Source organism: Filicampus tigris, chromosome 1 (genome assembly GCF_054856515.1).
Source record: "Filicampus tigris isolate MCC_2025a chromosome 1, RoL_Ftig_1.0, whole genome shotgun sequence".
Lineage (NCBI taxonomy): Eukaryota > Metazoa > Chordata > Actinopteri > Syngnathiformes > Syngnathidae > Filicampus > Filicampus tigris.
The window spans coordinates 1,689,206-1,715,000 of NC_141217.1; the positions used below are offsets into that span (position 1 = coordinate 1,689,206).

The window sequence follows — 25,795 nt, forward strand, 5'->3', positions numbered from 1 at the left end:
GTTCTGGAATTCTTTCAAGTCATAATGGCGGACGCCATCGATCACGGGAGCTTTGAAATGAGTAACGGCAGTGATATAGACGATGAACTTGTGGACTTGGAACCAGTCGAACGTGATATATGGTTAAGATGTATGTTTGTAGACAATGACAATATCGACGTCTTTGTAACAAAATAGAAGATGGTAATTACCACTCGATTTTTAAAATTAAAAATAGTGCTTCTCTTGCACTTACACTTTGTTTTTACATCTTCGATTGAAACAGTAAAGATCAATAAACTCGGGCCTGTGTGCGAGCCACATGTCTAAGGTCTCAAAATCTTTTGAAATTATGTTTCTGTCTGCTACAGGGGCTGAGATATTAATTATTTTGAAGGTGTTGAATTTCTGGGAAAACGTCATGTTTTCAAGGGTAATTCCAAAGACGACGTTAGGTTTTGGGTAGCTGTTGAGCCAGGCGCTTTAGGCTTTAATGGGTTAAATTGCTAAATACAGCTTCTGCAAAACATAATGATATTTTATGACAATATTTAACAATAAAGAAAAAAAATTTGTATAGACTTACATAGATTTTTGGGAATGTTTATGGCATTTAAATATTTCTGCTGTTATTCCATAATGATGTGACATTTTGAGTTGCAGTAAGTACTGGTCTACCACTCCCAACTACTAGAGGAATCAGAATGAGAAGAAATGTATTTGATATTACATGTGACTGTGACGAAGTGTCATCCAGCGCGAGAAAAAAAAAACACGTCGTCATGACACCCATTCTCATACATTGGCCACTGTATTCAGAATAAAGTTGAATAGCAAAACCGCAATTTACCGAAAAGTGCATTTTCCCACTCATTCACCGCTGTGATATGTAGACTTGTGACTTTATTCATGTTTGGGTGTATACTGGCGTCACACTAGTAAGACGCCATCATTTGTGCAACATGCCTGCCATGCAACAGGCTAGTTATGAATGATGCGGACTACAAGCGTGTAAACTGAATGGTAACCGATCATCCAGGATGTCACGTTTGACTTGCTCGCTAAAGTGCTGAGTGCGTGTTGCGTGAGTGAGTACGTGTCGATTGTCGACCGACAATACGGTTGGCGCGCATGAAAACACTGATTCCAAAATTTTCGGAACAAACAGTCTTTACTGAGATGCCAAGCGTTCGCATCTCTGCTTATGCATGTCAGAACAACACCAATAGAAAGGTCTACTTACTGTGGCTTGTCCAACTTGAGCAGGTACCATCATCTGAACACGTGAAGGAAGTGTGGTCACAGCAACTTTTGGCGTGGCCTGCCGCCCTGTGACGATGGAAGCCCCACTTGTGGCTCCTTGAGTGGCCACTTTCAGGACAGCTGTAGAAAGAATAACCTAGTTCAAGAGGAGTCAGTGGCACCTGCTCTATTTGCTTCAACTGTAATAGCCTCAAAAAGTTCTCATATTAGTGAATAAATAAATTGAATAGAGTCAAGTCACATAGGCCTGAAACAAACAAATAACACTCACACTGTATTCTGGCTTCCTTACATGTTCCAAAAGGATACTGTACATGTTAGGTTCATTAATGCCTCCAAACTGTCCTAAACTGGTATAAGACTGTGACTCAGTGTGAATGCTTGTTTAAGAACATGTGCCCTGTGATTGACTGGCCACTAGTCCAAGGTGTATCCATCTCTTGCCCAGTTCAGCTCACCAGGGACGAAGAATAGAAAAAGTGGTAGAAAATTGATGGGCCGATGTTATTCAAAACCAAAAAGTAACTCAGAACTAGGGATGGGAATTTGCCCGCCGACTAATCTAAAATTTTATTTGCGACTAGTCTATAAGCAAGAAAACTTGAAATTTAATACATATTGAATTCAAAGTTGAAAATGCAAATGTTTTGTGTATTTACAGGAGGGGCTATTTCAGCCCAAACATTCAGGACAGTTTGTTCATTTAAATTCTATATTTATATTTATTTTAATAAATGTATTTGTATTATTTTTCACAAGAGCTTTATTTTTGAGATGTTCAAGACAATACAATAATGCAGCTGTTACTGAAAGCATGCTACTGAACACCAATTGATTGGCTAACCTTTTCTTGCTTTAGAAAGAAAATATATATGACAAACAACGCTGCATTTTAAGGGCAAGCAAGGAAAGTCTATCTAATCTAAGCAATTTGTGTAATCATATGGTACCTGATGTATCTGTATGTACAGTAGCTGCTGCTACACATGATATAAGCTAAATATTAGCTAGATATGTGCATTTGTATGTTGAACTTGTTGGCTCAATATTGCAATTAGACGTATTTAGCCGATTCTGACTTTGGGTCATGAGCCGCATCGAGGCCGCGTCGGCCGAATGAGCCGGCCGGGCCGGCCCGAATTACCAACCCCGCGAAGGGCGATTGCTGCCACCGCGGTGCCCCAGCGGCCGCTGCAGCTGTGGAGATCTGTGGGAAGGGCCCGCCCCGCCCAGAGTGCCACCACCGCTGCCCACGCTTGCCGGCCGGGACGAGGAGCTGAACGCGACTGGGGGCAAACTAACGTGCTATTGTTGCTACGCAGCTTGCGGCAGGAGCCCGAGGCTGCCTGCCGCACGTGGTTTCTCATCGCTCCAGGAGTGTGGTTGTAAGCGTGTTTATGCTTACAAAGCCTACAGACGACCTTGTTGTCATCTGCTGCATCAAAATACTGCTAAACGGTGACGTTGTTTTTCGTGGGAGCTTCGACATCTCTTTTCTTCCCCAAACTTAGTGTCCCGGCCCCTACTATGTGTGCGTGTGGGCGGGGGAGAGAGGAGCAATTCTCTCTCTTGGTGCTTGGCTTGTTTATAGAGGCAGAGAGACGTGAGGAACAAGATGCGTGATAATGCAGTGTTTAACCGAATAGTAAAATACTAAACGTTTAATAAATCGTAGACGGTTAAACGACTAGTCACGCACATACCTATTCAGACCAACTTACCTGGACTTTTGGCAGTAGCCAATGGGTTTGCAGATACAGCTACTGTGGGGGAGGGGACTAATGTGATGTGGGGGGTTTGGTTTGTCAGACTTGGTCCAACTGGGGCAGAGCTCTTGAGAGAGTTGGCTCCTGCGGCAGCTGCGGAGACAGCCGCGGTTGCCGACGTGGCGGGAATGTCGTACTTCTGTATCTGCAGCAGGTAGGTGTCAGCGGTCTGCGACGGTCCCCAGCTCACCTCTAGAGACGATGTGTTGGCTCGCACCAGCTGGACCCGGGAGGGAGCACTGGGACGCTCTGAGGACACACAGGTGGGTCTAGTTCAAACAATTGAGAGAAAGGTGGATTGCCTCTAAATGGAAACCAGTCACCCACCTGTCTCCAAGTACCAAAGGTCCTTGCAGCACACCTGGTTGTTCCAGGCCTTCCTATATCCATCCCTCCCGCTCCAGATATAAAGTCTAGAGTTGATGGCCACGCTGCAGTGGCCGGCGCGAGCTCGCGGAATGTTTTCCTCGATGCTGTCCATCTGCACCATCTCCCAACATAGCGTGTCTGTTCACACAGATGGTCATTATATCTTATTAAGGTGAAACACTTGAGTCTGCTTTGGATTGGTTATACCTGCTCTCACACACAATCAAAGGACGCGTGTTTGTGGGGGGGTCAATGTGCTTTTTTTTTTTTTTTTACCAAGATTGAGGCAGGCCAGTGTGTTGGTGCACTTCCACTCCTTCTCATGGGTTGCTACTTTGATATCATCCATCAGTAAGGGAACCCAACCACCGAACACATACATCCTGACAGATAGGTGGAGAGGGTGAGACAAACAGATGGTTGAGGTGAGACAGAAACAAAACTCATTGGAGCAAAGCAAGCCAACCAGATGTTTGAGCCACGTTACTTGTTATGGACAGTGGTGGCCGAGTGCAGGCTACGAGGAAAGGGGGCAGTCCCACTGAGCGCTGGTTTGCTCCAGACGAGCGAGTCTGTGACATCAGGACAGGTATTTATTTTCATTGCGCATTCATCACATCATTGTGGGTATTATTGTGGAACCGGTCTCACCGATGTCGAGCACCCACAGGTCACCCAACCGGCAGCCGCTCATCCCCCCGTAGATAATCAGACGGTTGCCTCGACAGCCGCTTGACACCACAGCCGTGTGACTCTCTCTGGGTGGCGGCGCCTGCCCTGACGTCACTGGAATGTCCCAGCTGACCATGCTGGAGCCCTGACGCAGCTCCAAGGAGTAAAGGTCATTCAAGTACCTGAGGAGAAGTCCGAGGTCACCCTGGTGTTGTCGGTTGACTTCTGATGGGCTGCGCTAATATGACATCATTCAAAGATCAACAAACACATCTGAGGATGACCGAATCACGCTTCTTACCTGGGAATGTTGTTCTTGGGGTCTTCACTGTCATTGGCCAGTCCTCCAAATAAGAAGCAGCGACTTCCAATCAGAGAGAAGCTGTGACCGAGACGGGGGCAAGGAGGCGGGTTGTTCTTAGGAGCCTTTGCTTTCAAACGCTTCCATTCCCAGCGACTGGCCTGATGGGGATGTTTATTGTTCATATCACACAACTGTTTCCACATGATAAGGGATGAGTACTACTACCCCGTACTACACTGGCCCTGAGGTTGAATTTTTAAAAATTGTTGTATTAATAAGCTCTACGCTCAACGATTCTGTTAACGATCTTGGAGAAATTACAACATTTTCGATTCATTTAGGGCAGTGTGAACGTTATTTTGCAACTTCTAACTCTCTGATCTCGTTTATAACCAACGGTAAAATTAATATATTCCTCTAAGATGCATGTTCACAATCAGAGTCGAGCCATCCGCCCCACTGCAGCGCCATGTGAGAGAGGCATGCTGTGTCGTCATTACACAACATGATACGTAGTGTTATATAAAAATGTCCATCATGCTGTATAACTAGGGATGTAACAATTTATGGATAATCAACATAAATGCTTAAAATATGCATCTATGTAAAAATAGAAAAGAATCGATTCTAAATGTTAACAAGCCGCTCTCTCATCATGCCCACATGCAACGCACATGAGCAGTAGTGGTAATCCGGGTCATGCATGATGTAAACAGATGGATTGTGGGTAATGGTGTCATGGCATTAGCAACACAGTCCAAAGTACGGGCACATTCACAAAATTACTTAAAACAATGTAAATCTTTTCATAGCAGCACGGTGGTGATAAACGAGCATCTAAAAAGTAAGCACGTTTTGGCTGATGCCCGATCTCATTTCTCACATTGGGACAGTCGTTTCTGGAAAATAGCTGGAGTTAGCACACAGACTCCTGTGAGCCCCGTTTCTGATACAACATCGCACGCATGTCCTGTTGTGGTAAGTTCGCTAACATATTGTAGCGTCTACTTCCGATTATGGAGGAAATAGTCAACAAACTGACGTTTATTAAAAACCAAAACACAGTCGTTGTATACCCGCGGTTGACATCAAACAGCGAGAGCCTCTCTTGCTGACCATGAGTACCTCACTGAGAGCACGTACCGAGTGTTGCGTTTGAAACTCGGAAATCACACCATTATAAGTTAACGCAACATGACCTATTTTCCACAAACCCTTAATGGCAACACCTAACAATAAAATACATAGGTCATTACTAATTTAGAGTGCTAAAAAATTATGTTCCTCCTAATTATTAACGTTTTTTTTCCATTCCGGGTGCATACCACATTTTGAATGTGTAGATCATGTTATGCATATTAAAGATGCAAAACAAAACATTTTGGATTAAAATTAAAGTGAAAGTCAACGCAACCATTTTTTCCCCTAGAGCATATACTATGCAAGCCCACTAGTTGAAACGGGGCATTCTGATAAATATTGCGTTTGTGAAATAAGTGTTAATCCACTCGTTTTCAGCCATCTCTGGGGCCGGCCATTTAGTCTTCTGTAGACTGAAAATGACATCACAACTGCTCACAACGACCAATCACGGTTCAGGAAATAGGTCAGCCGTGACTGGTCGTCGTGAGCAGTTGTGATGTCATTTTCAGTCGACAGAAGACAAAATGGCCGCCCCAGAGATGGCTAAAAACAAGTGCATTTTGCTGCTTAACTTGTACTCCACAAACTTAAAATTAATCAGAATGATTAATCAGTTTTCAACTAGTTACCTGCTGGGAGCATGTTCTTGAAAAAAATATGTTTGGGTTGACTTCCGCTTTAAATAAAAACAAACTTAATGTGCTTAGTTTTATTTAGCACAGTGCTTTTCCCTAGGTTTACTCATGATTTCACTCTCTTCTACGTTAAAAAGAAAGGCTAGGTGCCCAAGAAAAGTTAAATATGTCTACAAGTAGTTCTTTTTTGTATTCATAGGTGGTTTCATATTAGCATGACTCAGCATAGTGTATAGTTTTTGGTTCCATTTTTAAATGCACCAAACATTTACAGCTAAAACCACAGTAGCTAAGGCCACAGTATCGCCTTCAATTTTAATTCCTCCATCATTTATACATCATTTGCAGGGCCAAATGATGTGGTCTGACCACGACCCTCCACCCTTGACTTGGGTTGTACCCTTCCGGCTGCAACCCTCCAGCCATATACATAAACATTTTCGTCCGCCGCCCCATTCCGCCCCCCCGACCCCCCCCAAAAAAATAAATAAATAAAAAAACGATCGTGATTGACGTCGCTGCGGGAGGGACGCTAACGGCAGAGGCTTTTTAAAAATCATTAGCTGGCTAATTTACTATTCGAACCCGCTGTGGACACGCTTCAAATGCGCCAGTGGTATTTACCCAACTGTGTGCTTCCTTGCATTGCGAGCACCGGGGTTGGATTTGTCGTATTGTATAATTAATTATTATTATAATTATTATTAATTAAACAATACCACAATCCCTATAACAGCAGTTGTCGCTCGCGCCGACGCGGGAGTAGAAAGAAGCCTAAAAAGAAGCCTTTCACAGAATAGGCCGAGATGATTTTTGGGCGCCTCGCGAGCACGTCATACGCATGAGGGCCGATTAGTGGGCCGGACTAAAATCAACTTCCGGCCATGCTTAGTTCAGCCATTTTTAAAAATTTGTCACCCCCCACCCCTCCACCCAAAAAAATGGGCATCCGGCCGGGCCGGAGGGTCCGACCGGTCCGGCCCACGGACGGACTGCCCAGCTCTGACCATTTGTACATACAGATAAAGAACTGATGCTGTAAGGCAGTGTTTTCCAAACTTTTTTGAGTCAAGGCACTAGGGGTGTAACGGTACACGTGGGTGTATTAATACGGTATGGTCTACGGTTTCGGTATGGCATGTTCGGTTTGGTCCACTTATTAGCGCGAGCTTACGCACGGGTGCTATTGACTGTTGCACGCTGGAGAGGAGGGCGGCGGCACTAAAGAGTAGCAAATGAATACGCAAACAAGCCAGAACTCGAAGGTCCCCCCGTACACTCCGATTAGTTCACTAATTGTGACTACTGTTGGTGATTAGTTCACTAGCAATATAATAGTTTGTGGCAGCCCTACGTGAAACACTTGCACCAAATATCATTGCGTATTGCGTTTGTGCATGGCTGCCGCACCACACTAGCGCACAAAGACAAGCATGGTAGTGATTTAAAAAAACAAAAAAAACGAATCAAATCGAAAATCGGGAACTGAAAATCAAATCGGGGCTTGAGTGAATCGTTATATCTAGGGATATTCCGATTAGGTTTTATGACACCGATCATGCATGAGTGAGATCGGCTGATACCGATTCCGATCACATGGAATATCTGTATAATTTTCCATTTATTTATGGTGACTATACTGCGCTGTGACAGTAACGCATCATGCATAAGAAGCTGCAGCATGCGTGCCATACGCCGTCTGCTCGCCTTGACTTTATTCAATGCAGTGAGCCTCGTAAATTTACCATAGTCTCCCAATTGCTTGTTCTTCAAATCTCGGATTAAGTTGGTTGTGTTGAAACTTTTGGCCATGCTCCCCTCCGCGAGGTGCCTTTTCATGGCATATACAGTATTACAAGACGCAAACTCTACACAGCAGACAATGCTACGTTCACACCAGCTGCGGTGGGGTGATGCGGCGCGGCATGAACGACGCTTTTGGAGCGGAGGGACGTCGTCGCATATTAAACAAATCAACTTTTTTGCCATTTTGTCTCGGCAGCCAATCAGCATCGGGCATCTACATCGCACACAGCCAAACAGCGCCCTGTTCACTCGGTGGCTTTTTTAAATTATTTTTTTTACAGTTGCTCTGTTTGGCTGTGTGACACACCGCAGTGGACGGGGGACCTTCAAGTATGCCCGATGCTGGTTGGCTGCCACGAGGCGGAATGGCAAAAAAGTTGACTTGTTTATTAATACGCGACGACGTCTCAGTGCTCCAAAAGCATCATTCATGCCGCGCCGCAGCAACCGCGCCGGCCTGCGGGAACTACATTGACTCCAATTGAAACGGGCCGCAGAAATGCTCCCACCGCAGTTGGTGTGAACGTAGTAGCCTTGCCTATGTGGCGAGCAGAGGGGGAGGGACACAACACGGCTGTAGGCTGCAAAGAATGAGCTGTGGGTGATCGGATGTTTTGATCTGCAATAAAAGCCTTTTGATCGAATATTCCGATCACGTCATTTTTCACGAAAATCGGCCGATCATGATCGGCGCCCGATCAATCGGCGCATCCCTAGGTATAACCATATAGTTTTTATATTGTTATTTTGATGTGTGGGATGGGGCGACTGGTTAGCAGCACGTCCGCCTCTCAGTGCAGAGGTCACGGGTTCAATTCAGGGCCCCGGCTTTTCTCTGTGGCGTTTGCATGTTCTCCCTGTGCCTGTGTGAGTTTTCTCTGGGTACTCGGGTTTCCTCACACATTCCAGAACATGCACGGTAGGTTGATTGAACACTCTAAATTGCCCTTAGGTGTGATTGTGAGTGTAAATTGTTGTCTATATTTGCCCTGCCATTGGCTGGCAACCGGGTCAGGTTGTACCCAGCCCACTGTCAAAAGTCGGCTGCGATTGGCTCCAGCATGCCCTCGAACCTCGTGAGGACAAAGCGATTCAGATAATGGATGATGTGTGGCAGCGGTATTGGTGTAAGGGGGCAGCGACTCCACTGTCCCAGTTCCACCTACTCGGGATGTCGAACACGCACTACGGCTTGGCCGCAAAGTCAGCAGCTTTCAAGGCTCGGATTCTGAGAAGTGAGGTTTTATTTACGTACACTCACGCAACGCTGGCTGGCATACTTTACATAGGGTTAGCTCTGTTGATAGGAGCATAGCATCCAGGCGTTTCACTCTTTAGGTAAACTTGATTTCCACTCAATGCAACCGTTACACTAACGCACAAGTTTGGTTATTCTTGGTTTGATTGTTTGTTATGCATGGTGACCGGAGAGGGACGGAGGGATGACGTCGCTGCTCAATGCATGTTGTCACAAGCACAATCAATCATTGAAATGATGCATTTCACCTCAGTTTTTTGCAGCACAACTGCACGTTCCAGCCTTGCTGCTCTACACAAGTTTTCTTTTGTACTAAATGATCATTTACACAATGTTTAAAAGTGTAATAGTAATGCTAAAATAATTTCAATTTCTGTCAAATATTGTTGTTTAGTTATTTGACATTGTAGTTGCAAGACAAATACATTTATCAAAAAATAAAATAAAAGCAGTCTTACTTCTAATATTTTTGTTTTGGTGTTTATCTAAACAAAAAAAGTACAGATAATACCATTAAGGCACAAGATCAATAAGTAGTATCGTTTAGTGTAGTGGTATTGTTAAAATCTTATTGATACCCATCCCTAGACATGGTAGACCACCCCCCCCCTCCCAACCAAGCCTCGCTCACCTGCAGCTCATAGAGGTCGTTGCTATACTTTCCATATTCCACCATTCCGCCGAACACCAGTAGTCTGGTACCATCACACACAAAGCCATAAGCAGCACAGCCAGGTGGGATGTCCCCCCGCACAGCAGGGATGAACCACTGGTTGGTAGCTGTTCGTGGGGAGGTCAGACCGGAAGAAGCGGGGGCGGGGGTAAGGGGGGAGCGGGTACAACAAATTAAACCCATGGAGCTGTAAGAGGGCATGCTGGGAGGATGCATTTCATATTGGCTAACACAGTGCTTCTCAAATAGTGGGGCAGGACCCCCTGGGAGGGCGCGGTGCGATGCTGAGGGAGGCGTGTGTGATCATGGGAAACATGCTTTTTTTCCCGCCGTACTACAATAACGTGTAATTCCACTCCAGCAGTTGGCAGTGGCGCTCTAATTACCCATTGTGCGCAGCGAGTATTAACTCCACGGTGTAGGTTTGTTTTGCAACGAGCTGGCGATGTGAAGTGCAGTAAACAAACCCTTAGACAACATGAAGATTTTTTTAACAGGGATGAAAAGAAAGGCGCAGGGAAACGAAGATAGTGATTCAAAAGAAAGTCACCCGAAAGCAAAGACGCGCAAATATGACGAAGCATTATGTAGCGCTTGGCTTCTCTGTGACTACAGTGGGAGGCGACGAAAGACCGGTGTGTTTCCTGTGTCTAAAAATGCTGGCAGCGGACAGCATGAAGCCAAATAAATTAAGGTGCTGTTGCTGCACTGAAGACCAAGTACAGGTCCCAGCTAAACATTGAGCAGGAGCTGAGAGTTGCAGTATCATGCTTCAAACCTCGCTTTGAGAAGCTGTGCGCTGCAAAACGTGCTCATTGTAGCCATTAATTTTGGCTTCCTCATTTTGATAAAAAAAAAAAAAAAAAGTTTATAAAAAAAATCAGCACAAATTGTTTTATTCATTTTTGTTTTGTTGGTCAAAGTGTTTTATTTATTGTGCTCCTGAGTTAATGTTGCTGAAGTGAATTTGAATTTGTAATTTATTGATTTTGTTTAATTTTATTTCCAGCAGCAAATAGTGCAATAAGTCTGTCAAAAATGTTTACAGCTTAAAGAAGGATATTATCTTTTGAATTTCAGGCAAATTGATGCACTTAAAATCTTTTCTTTTACAGACTAATACAAATTGTTAATAAGGTTATTCTTGTAAATTGAACTATATCTCTTTCTTTTAGTTTTTTTTATGTTAACAAGGATACGATGTTATGCAGAGGTGTACCTATAACTATTTTATAGACAAATGCTATTTATAGTTGCGGCGGAGACTGGGTGGAGGGGTGGGGTCGCGAATTGTTTTCTTCTTGCTAGGGGGGCGTAACAGAAAATAATTGAGAAGCACTGGTAACAAGAAAAGCTTACAATTTCAAACTAGTCGTAATCACGTTTTTCTTAATCTTCAATATATATATTTTTTTAAATGCCATGTTCTGCATCTAGCAACAATATGAATTAACTTTTTTTTGCCTTCACATAAATGCGGAGCAATGATGTATGTTCGTCTGCAGAAGAGATGGGGCGTGTCTGTGACGTGCATCCTTTACAGTAAAACCCGCGATTTTTCTTGGACTTGCAGGCATAAGAACATGAATACCACGTACCACGAATACGAACGGGAGAGTTGGATTAATATCAGAAATCACCTTTGCGACCACAAAGCATTCAGCAATTAAAGTGGAAGTACCACAAGCGTCTTTAAGTGATTTACCTTAAGCTCCAGCACAAAACCCTATTCTATTGTCAGAAGAGTAAATGCTTACCCCCTGGCCAGTCGGTGTCGGTACAGTACCTGTGTTGTAGACGTGCAGCTCGTCCACGATGCCCTCGTTACCTCCACCAAACACCACCATCAGCTCCTTGATTGCCACAGCCCTGTGTCCGTGACGGGGCCGCGGCACAGGACCGCTCCAGCCCAGGACACGCTTCCAGCGGGGATGAAGCACCACTGCCTCGACTTCCATGTCGTTTCTGTCGGAGTCCACCATGAAATAGTCTTTGTTGGGGAGAAACCGAACGAAATGTTTGCCTTAGAGGCTCAGTTCGCTTCTGGAGCCGCTGTTTCGTTTTAGCTAGCTAACTAGCCGGCCAGTTTGATGTGGTTCGGCAGCTAACTAGGTGCTTTTGCTGAAGATTGCAAAGAAAAGATTTGTTGTTTACTCCAGATGTAGTCCCTTTGATACCACCTTGCAAATAAACTTCTTTGCCCAGCTCAGTCGTTTAAACTGTTTCACTGTGCTACTTACTAGCATGGCGAGTCGTCCGTATAATCGGCCATTTTCTGCCGGTGAAAACTGAGCAGTCGAGAAGTGAACACTGTAGCCGGGTGCTGCAGGTTCACATGAACACGAAGCAGACGCGCATATTCCGATCCAAACGAGTGCCTGAGCAGCGGCTATATGCACACGTGCGGCAGAGCACTGAGGAAGCAGAACACTGCAGTTAAAAATACATAGTGGCGCGTGTATGCGCCGGAATGAAAAGCGCCATTCTGCTGCTAACGGTAACCAAACCAAAGAGTGCGAGAGCATAGTCTCGGCGCAAAGTGAAGCACAGTGTAGGGTGCTCGCGGCTAACTGTTAGCCGCTAGCAACAAGCGGACGGCCAATCGCTGAATCCGTGGTCCACTCCACAGAAGCTCATTTGTCTCAGTAGTTTGGTTCGTACACGGTCACACATAAGAAAGGGCCGTCAAATGGCCGACTATCCAGTAGACTACAATTTAACTACAACACTAAAATAGTGTTGCACTACTAAACTGCTATGAACATAAGGTTTCCTTCTTGCTCTTATATTACTATGAAGAACGAATATCAACACGTCAATAGCACCAAACTTAAAAAATAAAAAATTATCACATTGATTGGCATTATTTATCAAGTTTTATATTTGATCTTATGTCCTGCATGTTGTAGCAGCAACGGGTATTTTTCTTCCGTGCAGCAGTTCCAGTATGCTATTACAGGTTAAAGGGATATTTGGGTGAGCTTAACATTGGCACTTATATAATAGGTTTGCATGTAAAAACGACATTAGTACCAAAATGCCCACCTCAAAAGACTCTGAAGTGATTTAAGTTTTTTTTTTGTGATTAGGTTTACAACAAATTTCCACGCCCCAAAAAGGGGTGTGGCTTATGTTATGTTTTTGGTCTCAGGTCTAAGCCACATGAAGAAGGCATGCTTGGTAATATTGCTCGCTTTGTCAAGTTCTGTTGTCTAAAACGGTGACTGATCGCCACCAAAATGCAAATGCACATTACTACTCTTGTCCACTTTAAACTGTGAAAGTATAAATGTGTTCTGCACAATAGTTTGAATTTATTGACATAAAACATGACGTCATCATGATCACCTCCACAAAATCAAAAATACCGTGGCGATTGCTCCTCCACTTTCACAAGCTGAAGCGGACAAGAGCATGAATGCGCACACAAACCCCAACTTCGGACATTTAGCGACGCTAAACTCGTGTCTCAGGAGGGAGGGAGACAGCGGCTTGCAGCAGGCAGATTGGAGCCCCCCACTTCCCCCCCTGGTTAAAGGTAGTATTGGGACAGTGGAAGTTTAGCAACAACTCGCTTCAGGCCGTTAAAACAAAAGGCGTTAGCACAACAACATTAGCTTCTTACTGTCTGCCCAGCGTGTGGAGGTGAAGATGAGCCTGTGTCTTCATGTCGCCTCGCAAGCAGTCGCGCACGGTGTCTCTGCATTTTGCTTGCAGCCCCCTTCTGCCCGAGTGAAGCGGCTTGAGAGTGACAAAAGCCCTTATCGAACAGCGAACAAAAAGCTCCAGCGAGGCTGACTGCACAGCCGAGAGTGTGGTCGCATTGGAACGTGCCATTTCGGCTGTTACCTTCCAAATTGGACGGCGCGTTGTAAGCCGAAAATCTGGGGCACTCCTCATCCAAATTAATGTGCACGTCTCATTTCCACTTCAGTCTCTGTATATATCCTGACTGGTGTTTAATGCCTCGCCCGTCCTAACCGGGATCAGCAAAGATGCAGTGTTTTTTGTTTTTGTTTTTTTAAGCAAAGCAGCAGCTGGTTCCAGCCTATGTAGCTCTGCTGACTTCCACATTTCCTCAATCCCATATAAATCAGCCACGGAGAGGTTAATCCTTTTGATATGTTGAAGTGGGCACAAGTAGAGATACATAAATTTTGGTGCCAATTGATCGCCGTTTTTGGACGTTATAAGCAATGAAAGTACAATGATTTCCAATGGAGCGTTTGGAATCAGTCCCTCGCGTGACTCCGGCCGAACAAGGATAGAACGGTAGGGGGTGCAGCCATTCTGCTCATTAACAAGGGGCGTTATTCATAGAGTCACTTATTTCCTAATTTCTCCCAAATTTATTGATAAAATAGAAAATGCCAACTTTTTTCATTTTCCTGATCAAAAAATATATAAAATGAACTTGTTAGTGAAAACGTGGCCAAACCCTTTAACATTGGCACTTATATTGTTTGCATGTAAAAATGACATCAGTACTAAACTGCTCCCCCCAAATGACTCTGCAGTGATTTAAGGGCTTTTTTTGTTATTAGATTTACGACAAATTGCCCCGCACCTTTTTGGGTCTGAGCTTGTTATTTTTTCGGCCTCAGCGGTCTACGTCACGGGAAGGAGGCAAGCGCGGTAATATTGCTCGCCATGTCAGTTCTGTTGTCTAAAATGGCAACCGATCGCCACCAAAATGCAAATGCACATTACTACTCTTGTCCAGTTCAACCTGTGAAAGTATAAAAGTGTTATGCACAGTAGTTTGGGATTATTGACAAAAAACATGATGTCATCATGATCACCTCCACAAAATCAAAAATACTGTGGTGATCGCTTCTCCACTTACACAGGCTGAAGCGGACAAGAGCATGAATGCACACACGAACCCCGATTGCTTGTATTTCGGACATTTAGCGACGCTAAACTTGTGTCAAATCTCAGGAGGCAGACAGCGACTGGCAGCGGGCAAGCAATCGGGTAAGCATGGATCTTAGGGGTGTTATTCATGGAGTCACTTATTTCCTAATTTCTCCAAAATGAATGGATAAAACAGAAAATGACAACTCTTCATTTTCCTGATCAAAAATATATATAAAATTAACTTGTTAGTGAAAACATGGCCATCCTGGCACAACCATCCCTTCAAGTCAGGGGTGTCAAAGTCAAATTGACAGAGGGCCAAATAAAACATTTTGCGACAAGCCGAGGGCCGGACTGATAGAATGTTTGTTGAAATTTTTTAAAATGTCCAGATTGGATCGGGTCCTTCGCGCCTGCTGATGATGTCACGCTTTATATTTCTGTAATATATTTCTTTGCCTCTATGTTTGTCACCCCCATGGCTGTTGTGTTTTTATGTTCAGAGTTACTAAATGAAAAATAAGATAAAGTACATTACTGCTACTTTTGCGAGGCAGCTCGTACGTGACGTACGGAAGTGACTTCCGCTTATGACCCGAGAAGAAGCCGCTGCCCGTCTTGTGAAACAAGATCAGTGGAACATTTGCGTTTCTCCTGCCAAACTGGAAACAATTTTTTGGTTGACTCGGGCTGCAAGATTGTATGAACTGTACATAATGTGAAGTAAAACGGAGAGGATCATATGATTGGTTTGATGTCTCCAGCTGACTCTATTTTAGAGTGGTAAGGTATGGATGTGGGTGATCCTGTCAGAGAACACAGGCCCGTATTCCACTTGGCACATATTTATTGTGGTCTGCAACAACATAGACAAAGAATAATCTAGCAACATCATCCAATGCATATTCATTAGTTAGCAATATGCCTAAACATTACAATTCAATGTCTTAAGAAATTAATCAACCAATCAATACATAAAATACACATTCACACATTTCATCACTAGAATAGTAAGCATACTAGCCGAAATAACTAACTAGTGTTCATCAACGTGACATCACTCACAAGAACATATCAAGGTTATTATGTACAGCAGTTACCTGACACGAACCTAAATTATTAAACTCACCTTTTAACATTTACACACAACAACAAGCGTGGTGAAACACGGGAAATCTGCAACTACTGAGTTTGCTGGTACAAACAAACTACTAGCTAGCTGTATCGAAGGAGGAAATTGAAAAGAAACCACGTCTCTCGCTATCAACACTGAGCACTTGAGGAGCGTTCAACGCCTGCTCACAGTGTGGGACTTCTCAGAATTACATCGAAACTCAATTAATTTATTATCAAATGCCAACAATTACGGATACTAAAACAACATGGGATTTCTAACAAAGTAATTCTTAATAAAGCGTGTTTACTCCGAATAACCTTTCACCACAATCCGATTCTGAAAGCCACGAAAAGTGACGTGAAGTCTTCAGTTGGCACGTAGACGACCAAAGAACGATCCTCGCAAAAGTTGCGGTAATGTTCGTTACAACAACAGCCAGGGGGTGGCAAACATAGATGCAAATAAATATATGACAGAAATAGTGTAATGAATTGGGTTATCTGTGTTGTGGTCGAACGTGTGTCTTGCCAAGTTGTGTTGTTCCCAAGGTTAATGAATGCATCGCGCGGCTCGCGACTAATAAAAACGTGATAATTAAACTACGTCTGTGTTCTTGGAAGACGCTACAATATATTTCAAAGCGTGAAGTCATCGGCAGGCGCGAATTACCTGCTACTCACACCGGCTTTCTGCGGGCCGGATCTAATAATAAATCAATATCATCGCAGGGGCCGTAGAAAACCTTCTCAGGCATTGACTTTGACATATGTGCTTTAAGTAGATTAGGAAAGGGCACGGACCATGCCATTGTTCATATCGCAAGATGGGTTTAAGTGAATTTTACCCACTGTGGGATCAGTCATACGATCATCAAATGAAACGCACATCCAGATGTAACCTGAAACAGCACGAATACACCAGAATAAATAGCATCAAAAACTACAGAAAACTGTTTAGGCATCAGGTATCTGATAGCGTTGAAGGGATTCCTGATAAAACACAAAAACTAGAGCTGCGAGCAGCTCTATCGGGCCCTCGCACTCCTGGCCACATTGAAGTACTACGACCGCACTGGAATTGTGACTTTTTTCATTTATTTTTTTATTTCTGTATTTATGGAAAAAAAAACGTGTACGGATATGCTTGATATGTCTTTGTCTTAAAGGTCTTTACCTACTCTTCTTCATATTCAACATTTTTCAAATCTTAAATATTTGTATTAGTACTTCGCCGTGCCTGCTTTGCCTTGTGTTGTTTTCATTGTAAAGACTACTGGAACAGTGAATTTCCCTTGTGAATGAATAAAGTATCTAGAAATACAATAAAAATACAAAGAGATGAAACGGGTAAGAATGTAAAAAGTGTGGATATTTGAGAGGCTCTTGATAATGACCACCCCATTGAATGGACGAGGTTATTTTAGCGACAGACACTCCACTCTTTGCTTTTTAGCTGAAGGTACATACATATACATTTTCAACTATAGTTAAGTAATGTTGTGTACTGATACAATACTGGTACAGCTTGGCGACCGGATCTTGCTTCATAACTGGAAATACTGTACAATTTTTGTTGTGAAAGCTCTTGTGCGTTGTGACAATAGACTCTCTACAGTTGGATTTTTAGTCAAAGGTGGGCATTCCGTCAGTCCATCACTGACGGACACCTGTTTTGCTGACGATTGGATGACGGGACACCTTATAAAATAGACTGACTGAGAAATGACAGAAGTGGCTTTTCATCCGTAAATGTACTGTCCATTATATACTGTCCATCACTGATGGACTGTTAGTCTGTCACTGTTGGACGCCCATTTTTCTGATGTTTTTTTTTGGGGGGACTGACTGACTGACCAATGGACGTCTGAGGGACTAACTGTCGCTCAGTAAATTAAATGACGGACTGACACCTACAATTCAGTTCGTCACGAAAATTTTGTAAAATGCCCACCTCTGTTTTTAGTCACAGGTACATTTGAAATTATAACCATAGTTAAAGCGGAAGTCAAACCAAACATATTTTCAAGAATATGTTCTATGCAAGTCCACTCGTTGAAACAAGGCATTCTGATAAATATTGCGCTTGTGGAATATGAGTTAATCCACCCGTTTTTAGCCATCTCTGGGGGCGGCCATTTTGGCACTTCTGTTGACCGAAAATGACATCACAACTGCTCAGGCCTCGGGTAACGACCAAGGACGGCTGACCTATTTTTTGAAGCTGAGCCGTGATTGGTCGTTAACTGAGCCCTGAGCAGTTGTGATGTTATTTTCAGTCGACAGAAGTGACAAAATGGCCACCCCCTGAGGTGGCTAAGAAGGGGTGGATTTTGCTGCTCAAATTCCACAAACGCAATATTAATCAGAACGCCGTGTTTCAAGTTGTGGGCTTGCTGGGAACATATTCTTGAAAAAAATTATTTGGGTTGATTTCCACTAAGTATTATTGTAAAACACAATATACTGTATATACTGTAATGGTAATGCTCTGCCACGGCCGTCTGGATCTTGCTTCATACCTGCAAATGTAATTTTAGTTGCGAAGCTTGTGATACAAAATTAAATTTGTGATTGGCCGTTACATCTGCAACGTTTCAATGGCGCTCACCTTCAATTCAAATTTTGGATAGCAGCAAAACTATTGATGGTCAGTCACTCATGAAAACTAGTTGTAGAACACCACATACTGGAATTTCAGTCATGTTTGGCCGAGTCGCTCAGTGCACGGGCCCCAAGGGATTGAATGAAATTTTGGTCTTGTTATTCAAGTCATTGTCCGTATAAGTATGTACACTGCAGTGAACAGTTTTCCATACTCTTGACTATATCAACAGGATGAAAACTTAACTGTACCAGTTTGGTATTATTCATCAATGAAACCTGGGAATGTCCAGTGTCAATCAAGAGGAACGAACAGTTGTCATCTTTACCGTATGTGACATTTCGAGTGTGATTCTTCCTTGAGCTTCCACGGTCAATTTTTGTGATTTTAGAGAGCCAGACAGGAAGTGTAATTAGTCACGAGTAGGATGTAAACCAGGTTCAGCAAGTGCGGAGGCTAGATACTTGACTTGTGTCTTGGTCCAAAACAATAGTTGACTTGAACAAAAGGAATGTACTAGTACCCACCTTCCCCCTCCCACTTCAACCCTCACGCTCTACCCAACTCCATCTCCACCAGTCAGGTGTCCGTAGCAGCAAGATATTCCAGCTCATCACTCTCCTCCGGACCCCTGAACTCCTCGCAAGGCCGCACATCATCTGGTCACCCGCAAGCGCAGAACAAAACATGCGTGTTATAATGTGAGGCATGTACTCATGGATGTCATTTCAGTCAATCTTTGTAACCTTACCTGAAGTCTTGAGACACAGTGACTGGAGAGGAGCTGGAGGAGAGGAGATTTCTGGTACACTTGATTGCGGTAATGCTGCAATCTGAGGGCCATTGATTGGCCTGTGTGAAAGACCAGGTGCCATTCTGTCATGAAAGTTGTACTGGTCCTCAGAAGGCTCTCTGGACTGGGACTTTGTGGGCCCAGTTCGATGTTGGTACTGGTCAATGGTGGGTGGGGATAAGGATAACAGTTTGGAGTTGAACTGGCTGCCAGCAGAGAGGTCATACTGAGAGAAACCTCGACTCTCATCTGTTTCACACGGACCCTCAAACGAGGAGGAGGGAGCATGGAGAGAGGATGTGAGAGGAGGGAGCGAGGAGAAGGAAGAGGGAGGACGGAGGGAGGATGGATGAGGTGGTAGAGAGGAATAGTTAACAGGGTGGCGAGGAGTAGGTATGGAAGAATGGAAGGAGGTCTTCGAGAATGGAGGAGGAGGCGGGAAGGAGCGTATGGGTGGCTGGTAGGTGTCCTCGAGGGGTCCCAGTTTGGACAAATGCTTAGTCACAACCTCCACGCTGGAGTCTGAATAGTGAAGATATCCAGTGGAAACACAGTCAGAAGCTGCGAGGAGGTCGGGCTTCCTCAACAGGTCATTGATGTCCTGAAGTTTGTTAAACACCTGAAAGGAGGTCAAAAGTCAACGTCAAGCCTGCATGCATACACCCAACTTCGTCCTGGAATGCAACAGTCGTTGTTATGTTATACAGTGGATACGAAAAGTATTCAGACCCCTTGAAATTTTTCTAAACTTTCTGTGCCATTGCAGGCAGGCATTTGCCAAAATCAAAAAAGTTAATTTCATTTCTCATTCATGTACACTCAGCACTCCATCTTGACAGAAAAAAACAGAAATGTAGACAGCTTTGCATATTTATGAAGAAAGAAAAACTGAAATATCATATGGTCAGACCCTGTGCTCAGTATGGAGTAGAAGCACCCTTTTGAGCTGGTACAGCCATGATGAAACAAGTTTTTCACACCTGGATTTGGGGATCCTCTGCCATTCTTCCTTGCAGATCCTCCCCCGAGAGCAAAAGATGTTAAATCAATGTTGAATTAGGGTTAAGAAGGTTGATTTTTGGTTTTAGTTGAAGACTGATGTTTAATCAACGTTGGTTCAACAATATTTTGTCAGCATTGAAGTTTGTGATTCAAAGATGCTGTTGAATTTACATTGTATTTTGGTTTAATGAAAACATTTGAAAGGTAATGTTTAATTAACGTTGAATCTCTGTTATCTACGTTTGCCCTTCTCTATTTTTCGACTTCAGCGGAGGGAGGTGGGAAGGGGGCATATTCTGAGGGGGACAGGCCTTTTTCAACCGCAAAAAGTGTGTGTACTGTATCTCTCGCTCTCACGAGTTGTCGCTCTCCATATATAAATTTTATTTGACTTTTTTTTACCCACTTTTTTCTGACTGATTTCTTTTTTTTTGTTGTTGTTGCCCCGAGCACACTGCCGTTGGTCCTGTTTCATGAAACGTTTTCATTTCTTAGCCATTTCCGCGCAGTATTTTAATCTATTCGAATACATTTTTGAATATTAAACATGTTTTCTGTCATAGGTTTTTCATACATTTGGGTAAGGGAAAAGCTCTAACGTAGATTCAACACTTAAGCCGAACCATATTTCAACATTGATTCACCCATATTTTGCAACCCGGGTCTCTATTTTTGTCAGGTTGGATGGCGAACAGTGGTGAACAGCCATTTTCAGGTCTCTCCAGAGATGCTTAATCGGATTTAGGTCAGGGCTCTGGCTGGGCCACTTAAGAACGGTCACAGAGTTGTTCTGAAGCCACTCCTTCGTTTTAGCTGTGTGCTTCGGGTCATTGTCCTGTGAAAAGGTGAACCTTCGGTTCAGTCTGAGGTCCTGAGCACTCTGGAGGAGGTTTTCCTCTGTACTTGGCCGCTTTCATCTTTCCTTCAACCAGTCGCAACCAATCATCCTGTCTCTGCAGCTGAAAAACACCCCCACAACACGATGCTCCCGCCACCATGTTTCACTGTAGGGATTGTTTTGGGCAGGTGATGAGCAGTGCCTGGGTTTCTCCATACATGCCGCTTAGAATTAACAGAAAAAGTTCAATCTTCAATCTCTCTCTTCTGACCAGAGATCTTATTTCTCATAATCTGGGAGTCCTTCATGTGGTTTTTGGCAAACTCTATGCGGGCTTTCATGGATCTTGCACTGACGATAGGCTTTCGTCGGGGCACTCTGCCGACTGGTGGAGGGCTGCAGTGATAGTTGACTCTGGAACTTTCTCCCATTTCCCTACTGCATCTCAGTCACAGTGATCTTTGGGTTCTTCTTTATCTCACACACCAAGGCTCTTCACCTTTCTGTCAAAATGTGGTGCTGAGTGCACATTAATGAAAAATAAAATGAACTTTTTGGATTTTGGCAAATGGCTGCAATGACACAAAGTGAAAAATTTCAAGGGGTTTGAATACTTTCCATACTCGCTGTATGTGTGTTCTAATATAAATTCCAGTGTCTTCAAAGGCCCCTACAACTAAAAGGTATTATTTGGGCCTGATTGTAATTGACAGTGTTGGGGTAACGCGTTACAAAATTAACGCAGTACAGTAATACATTACATTTAGGCAGTAACGACATAATGTAATTTGTTACTCCGGTTGTTTTTGTAATATTATTACATTTACTGAGACTGATAACGCGTTACAAATTTCAGGACCATAGCTCTTGGGACATGGAATGTCACCTCTCTGGCAGGGAAGGAGCCTGAGCTGGTGTGTGAGGCTGAGGTTCCGATTAGATATAGTCGGGCTCACCTCCACGCACAGCTTGGGTTCTGGTCCCAGTCCTCTCGAGAGGGGTTGGACACTCTTCCACTCTGGAGTTGCCCAGGGTGAGAGGCGCCGAGCAGGTGTGGGCATACTTATTGCCCCCCGGCTTGGCGCCTGTACATTGGGGTTTACCCCGGTGGACGAGAGGGTAGCCTCCCTCCGCCTGAGGGTGGGGGGACGGGTCCTGACTGTTGTTTGTGCTTATGCACCAAACGGCAGCGCAGAGTACCCACCCTTTTTGGAGTCCTTGGAGGGTGTGCTGGAGGGCGCTCCACCTGGGGACTCCATCGTTCTGCTGGGGGACTTCAATGCTCACTTGGGCAATGACAGTGAGACCTGGAGAGGTGTGATTGGGAGGAACGGCCCCCCCGATCTGAACCCGAGCGGTGTTCGGTTACTGGACTTCTGTGCTCATCACGGATTGTCCATAACGAACACCATGTTCAAGCATAAGGGTGTCCATATGTGCACTTGGCACCAGGATACCCTAGGCCGCAGTTCGATGATCGACTTTGTAGTCGTATCATCGGACTTGCGGCCGCATGTTTTGGACACTCGGGTGAAGAGAGGGGCGGAGCTGTCAACTGATCACCATCTGGTGGTGAGTTGGCTCCGATGGTGGGGGAAGATGCCGGTCCGACCTGGCAGACCCAAACGTATTGTGAGGGTTTGCTGGGAACGTCTGGCAGAATCCCCTGTCAGAAGGAGTTTCAACTCCCACCTCCGGCAGAACTTTTCCCACGTCCCGGGGGAGGCGGGGGACATCGAGTCCGAGTGGACCATGTTTCGTGCCTCCATTGTTGAGGCGGCCGATCGGAGCTGCGGCCGCAAGGTGGTCGGTGCCTGTCGTGGCGGCAATCCCCGAACCCGCTGGTGGACACCAGCGGTAAGGGATGCTGTCCAGCTGAAGAAGGAGTCCTATCGGGCCTTTTTGGCCTGCGGGACCCCGGAGGCAGCTGACGGGTACCGGCTGGCCAAGCGGAATGCGGCTCTGGCGGTTGCTGAGGCAAAAACCCGGGTGTGGGAGGAGTTCGGGGAGGCCATGGAAAATGACTTCCGGACGGCTTCGAGGAAATTCTGGTCCACCATCCGGCGTCTCAGGAGGGGGAAGCAGTGCACCATTAACACTGTTTATAGTGGAGATGGGGTGCTGCTGACCTCAACTCGGGACGTTGTGGGTCGGTGGGGAGAGTACTTCGAAGACCTCCTCAATTCCACTGACACGCCTTCCACTGAGGAAGCAGAGCCTGGAGACTCTGAGGTGGGCTCTCCTATCTCTGGGGTTGAAGTCACCGAGGTAGTCAAAAAGCTCCTCGGTGGCAAAGCCCCGGGGGTGGATGAGATCCGCCCGGAGTTCATAAAGGCTCTGGATGTTGAGGGGCTGTCATGGTTGACACGTCTCTTCAACATCGCGTGGACATCGGGGACAGTGCCTCTGGATTGGCAGACCGGGGTGGTGGTCCCCCTTTTTAAGAAGGGGGACCGGAGGGTGTGCTCCAATTACAGAGGGATCACACTCCTCAGCCTCCCCGGCAAGGTCTATTCAGGGGTGCTGGAGAGGAGGGTCCGTCGGAAGGTCGAATCCCGGATTCAGGAGGAGCAATGTGGTTTTCGTCCTGGCCGTGGAACAGTGGACCAGCTCTACACCCTCAGCAGGGTCCTCGAGGGTGCATGGGAGTTTGCCCAACCGGTCTACATGTGTTTTGTGGACTTGGAGAAGGCGTTCGACCGTGTCCCTCGGGGAGTTCTGTGGGGGGTGCTTCGGGAGTACGGGGTACCGAGCCCCCTGATAAGGGCTGTCCGGTCCCTGTACCACCGATGCCAGAGTTTGGTCCGAATTGCCGGCAGTAAGTCGGATTCGTTTCCTGTGGGGGTTGGACTCCGCCAAGGCTGCCCTTTGTCACCGATTCTGTTCATAACCTTTATGGACAGAATTTCTAGGCGCAGCCGAGGTGTCGAGGGGGTCCGGTTTGGTGGCCTCAGTATTGCATCTCTGCTTTTTGCAGATGATGTAGTACTGTTGGCTTCTTCAAGCCGCGATCTCCAACTCTCGTTGGAGCGGTTCGCAGCCGAGTATGAAACGGTCGGAATGAAGATCAGCACCTCCAAATCTGAGACCATGGTCCTCAGTCGGAAAAGGGTGGCGTGCCCTCTCCAGGTCGGGGATGAGATTCTGCCCCAAGTGGAGGAGTTCAAGTATCTTGGGGTCTTGTTCACAAGTGAGGGTAAGATGGAACGGGAGATCGACAGGCGTTTCGGTGCAGCGTCTGCTGTGATGCGGACCCTGTATCGGTCTGTCGTGGTGAAGAAGGAGCTTAGCCGAAAGGCGAAGCTCTCAATTTACCGGTCGATCTACGTTCCTACTCTCACCTATGGTCATGAGCTGTGGGTCATGACCGAAAGAACAAGATCTCGGATACAAGCGGCCGAAATGGGTTTCCTTCGCAGGGTGTCCGGGCTCTCCCTTAGAGATAGGGTGAGAAGTTCGGCCATCCGGGAGGGACTCAGAGTCGAGCCGCTGCTCCTCCGCGTCGAGAGGAGCCAGTTGAGGTGGCTCGGGCATCTGATTAGGATGCCTCCTGGACGCCTCCCTGGTGAGGTGTTCCGGGCATGTCCCACCGGCAGGAGACCCCGAGGACGACCCAGAACACGCTGGAGAGACTATGTCTCCCGGCTTGCCTGGGAACGCCTTGGGATCCTTCCGGAAGAGCTGGAGGATGTTGCTGGGGAGAGGGAAGTCTGGGCTTCCCTGCTGAAGCTGCTGCCTCCGCGACCCGACTTCGGATAAGCGGGAGATAATGGATGGATGGATGGATGATAACGCGTTACAAATTTCAGGACCATAATACATATGTTGACATCATTTGGCAAGTAGGGCAGTTCATATCATTATTTGATTGTAAGCTATTACTTCCAGCAACACTCAAATAAAAAGTTCTTGTCACACTTGGAGCTTAACGCAACAACGTAAGTGCGCGAGTCAACTCTCTGCCAAGCAATTCAATTGTCTTTACACCATTTACAACAATTAAAAGGGCTGAGAAGTGATTGTTTGTGACAATAATCACTGTCACGGTTTCATAAAATAAAATGCAAATCAGAGACAAAATATAAGCAGGAACAAACCTAAGTAAAACAAAGCGAATAAACTGCAAAACAATAAGTCACCGTGCTTTTTAGATATGATTTAATGAACTTAGTGCCATCAATTGCCATATGTAAAACGTAGTGATTCTGATTGGCTGTTCGCAATCAAAATGCAAATCATTTGCCGGTGACAAATGACGTCACGCTATGGCACCATCAATCGGACAAACTACAATAGACGCCATTATCTGATGCGCTCGTTTCTTATTTACCTTTTTTTTCCAAATCACCTCGAAACATTGTCTCCATGTAGTAAAAGAAAATTAGAACAAACTGAACTTTCAATTATTACAAATAGAAAAAACAATAATGAAAAAGGAAAAAACCTTTAGTCAGGTCAGTTTTGACTTGATCAATACATCTTTTTGCTTTTATCACACATGCCCTGTCTGTGTGTTACTATCTATCTATCTAGCTATCTATCTATCTTGTTAGACCAATTATCAATTATATGTTATGCATCACCATTATTTGTGTGTAAATGGCAAATGGACTGTCACTTGTATAGCGCTTTTCTACCTGTACCTCATCTACCTCTTGATGACGCAGCATCGGGAGCAAATGGGGGTTCAGTATCTTGCTCAAGGATACTTCAACA

At 45.1% G+C, this 25,795-nt stretch overlaps 2 protein-coding genes across 4 annotated transcripts in view; both read right to left on the reverse strand.

Annotated features, from left to right (window-relative positions):
• hcfc1b (host cell factor C1b) overlaps positions 1-18,988 on the reverse strand; it is a 62,966-nt gene extending 43,978 nt beyond the window's left edge. Inside the window, 10 exon segments of the mRNA XM_086046311.1 lie at positions 1,223-1,362; positions 2,964-3,257; positions 3,336-3,515; positions 3,654-3,760; positions 3,865-3,949; positions 4,029-4,231; positions 4,351-4,511; positions 9,827-9,975; positions 11,655-11,833; positions 18,974-18,988. Coding sequence (XP_085902437.1) covers positions 1,223-1,362; positions 2,964-3,257; positions 3,336-3,515; positions 3,654-3,760; positions 3,865-3,949; positions 4,029-4,231; positions 4,351-4,511; positions 9,827-9,975; positions 11,655-11,826 — 1,491 coding nt within the window. The 5' untranslated portion in view covers positions 11,827-11,833; positions 18,974-18,988.
• The window catches only part of irak1 (interleukin-1 receptor-associated kinase 1), a 38,251-nt gene continuing 30,578 nt past the window's right edge, over positions 18,123-25,795 (reverse strand). For all 3 annotated transcript variants that reach the window (XM_086046321.1, XM_086046330.1, XM_086046337.1), the window contains 2 exons: positions 19,198-19,858; positions 18,123-19,105 (listed from right to left, as the gene is read on the reverse strand). In XM_086046321.1, the coding sequence (XP_085902447.1) occupies positions 19,026-19,105; positions 19,198-19,858 (741 nt within the window). In that variant the 3' untranslated portion in view covers positions 18,123-19,025. The remainder of the gene's footprint in view (positions 19,106-19,197; positions 19,859-25,795) is intronic.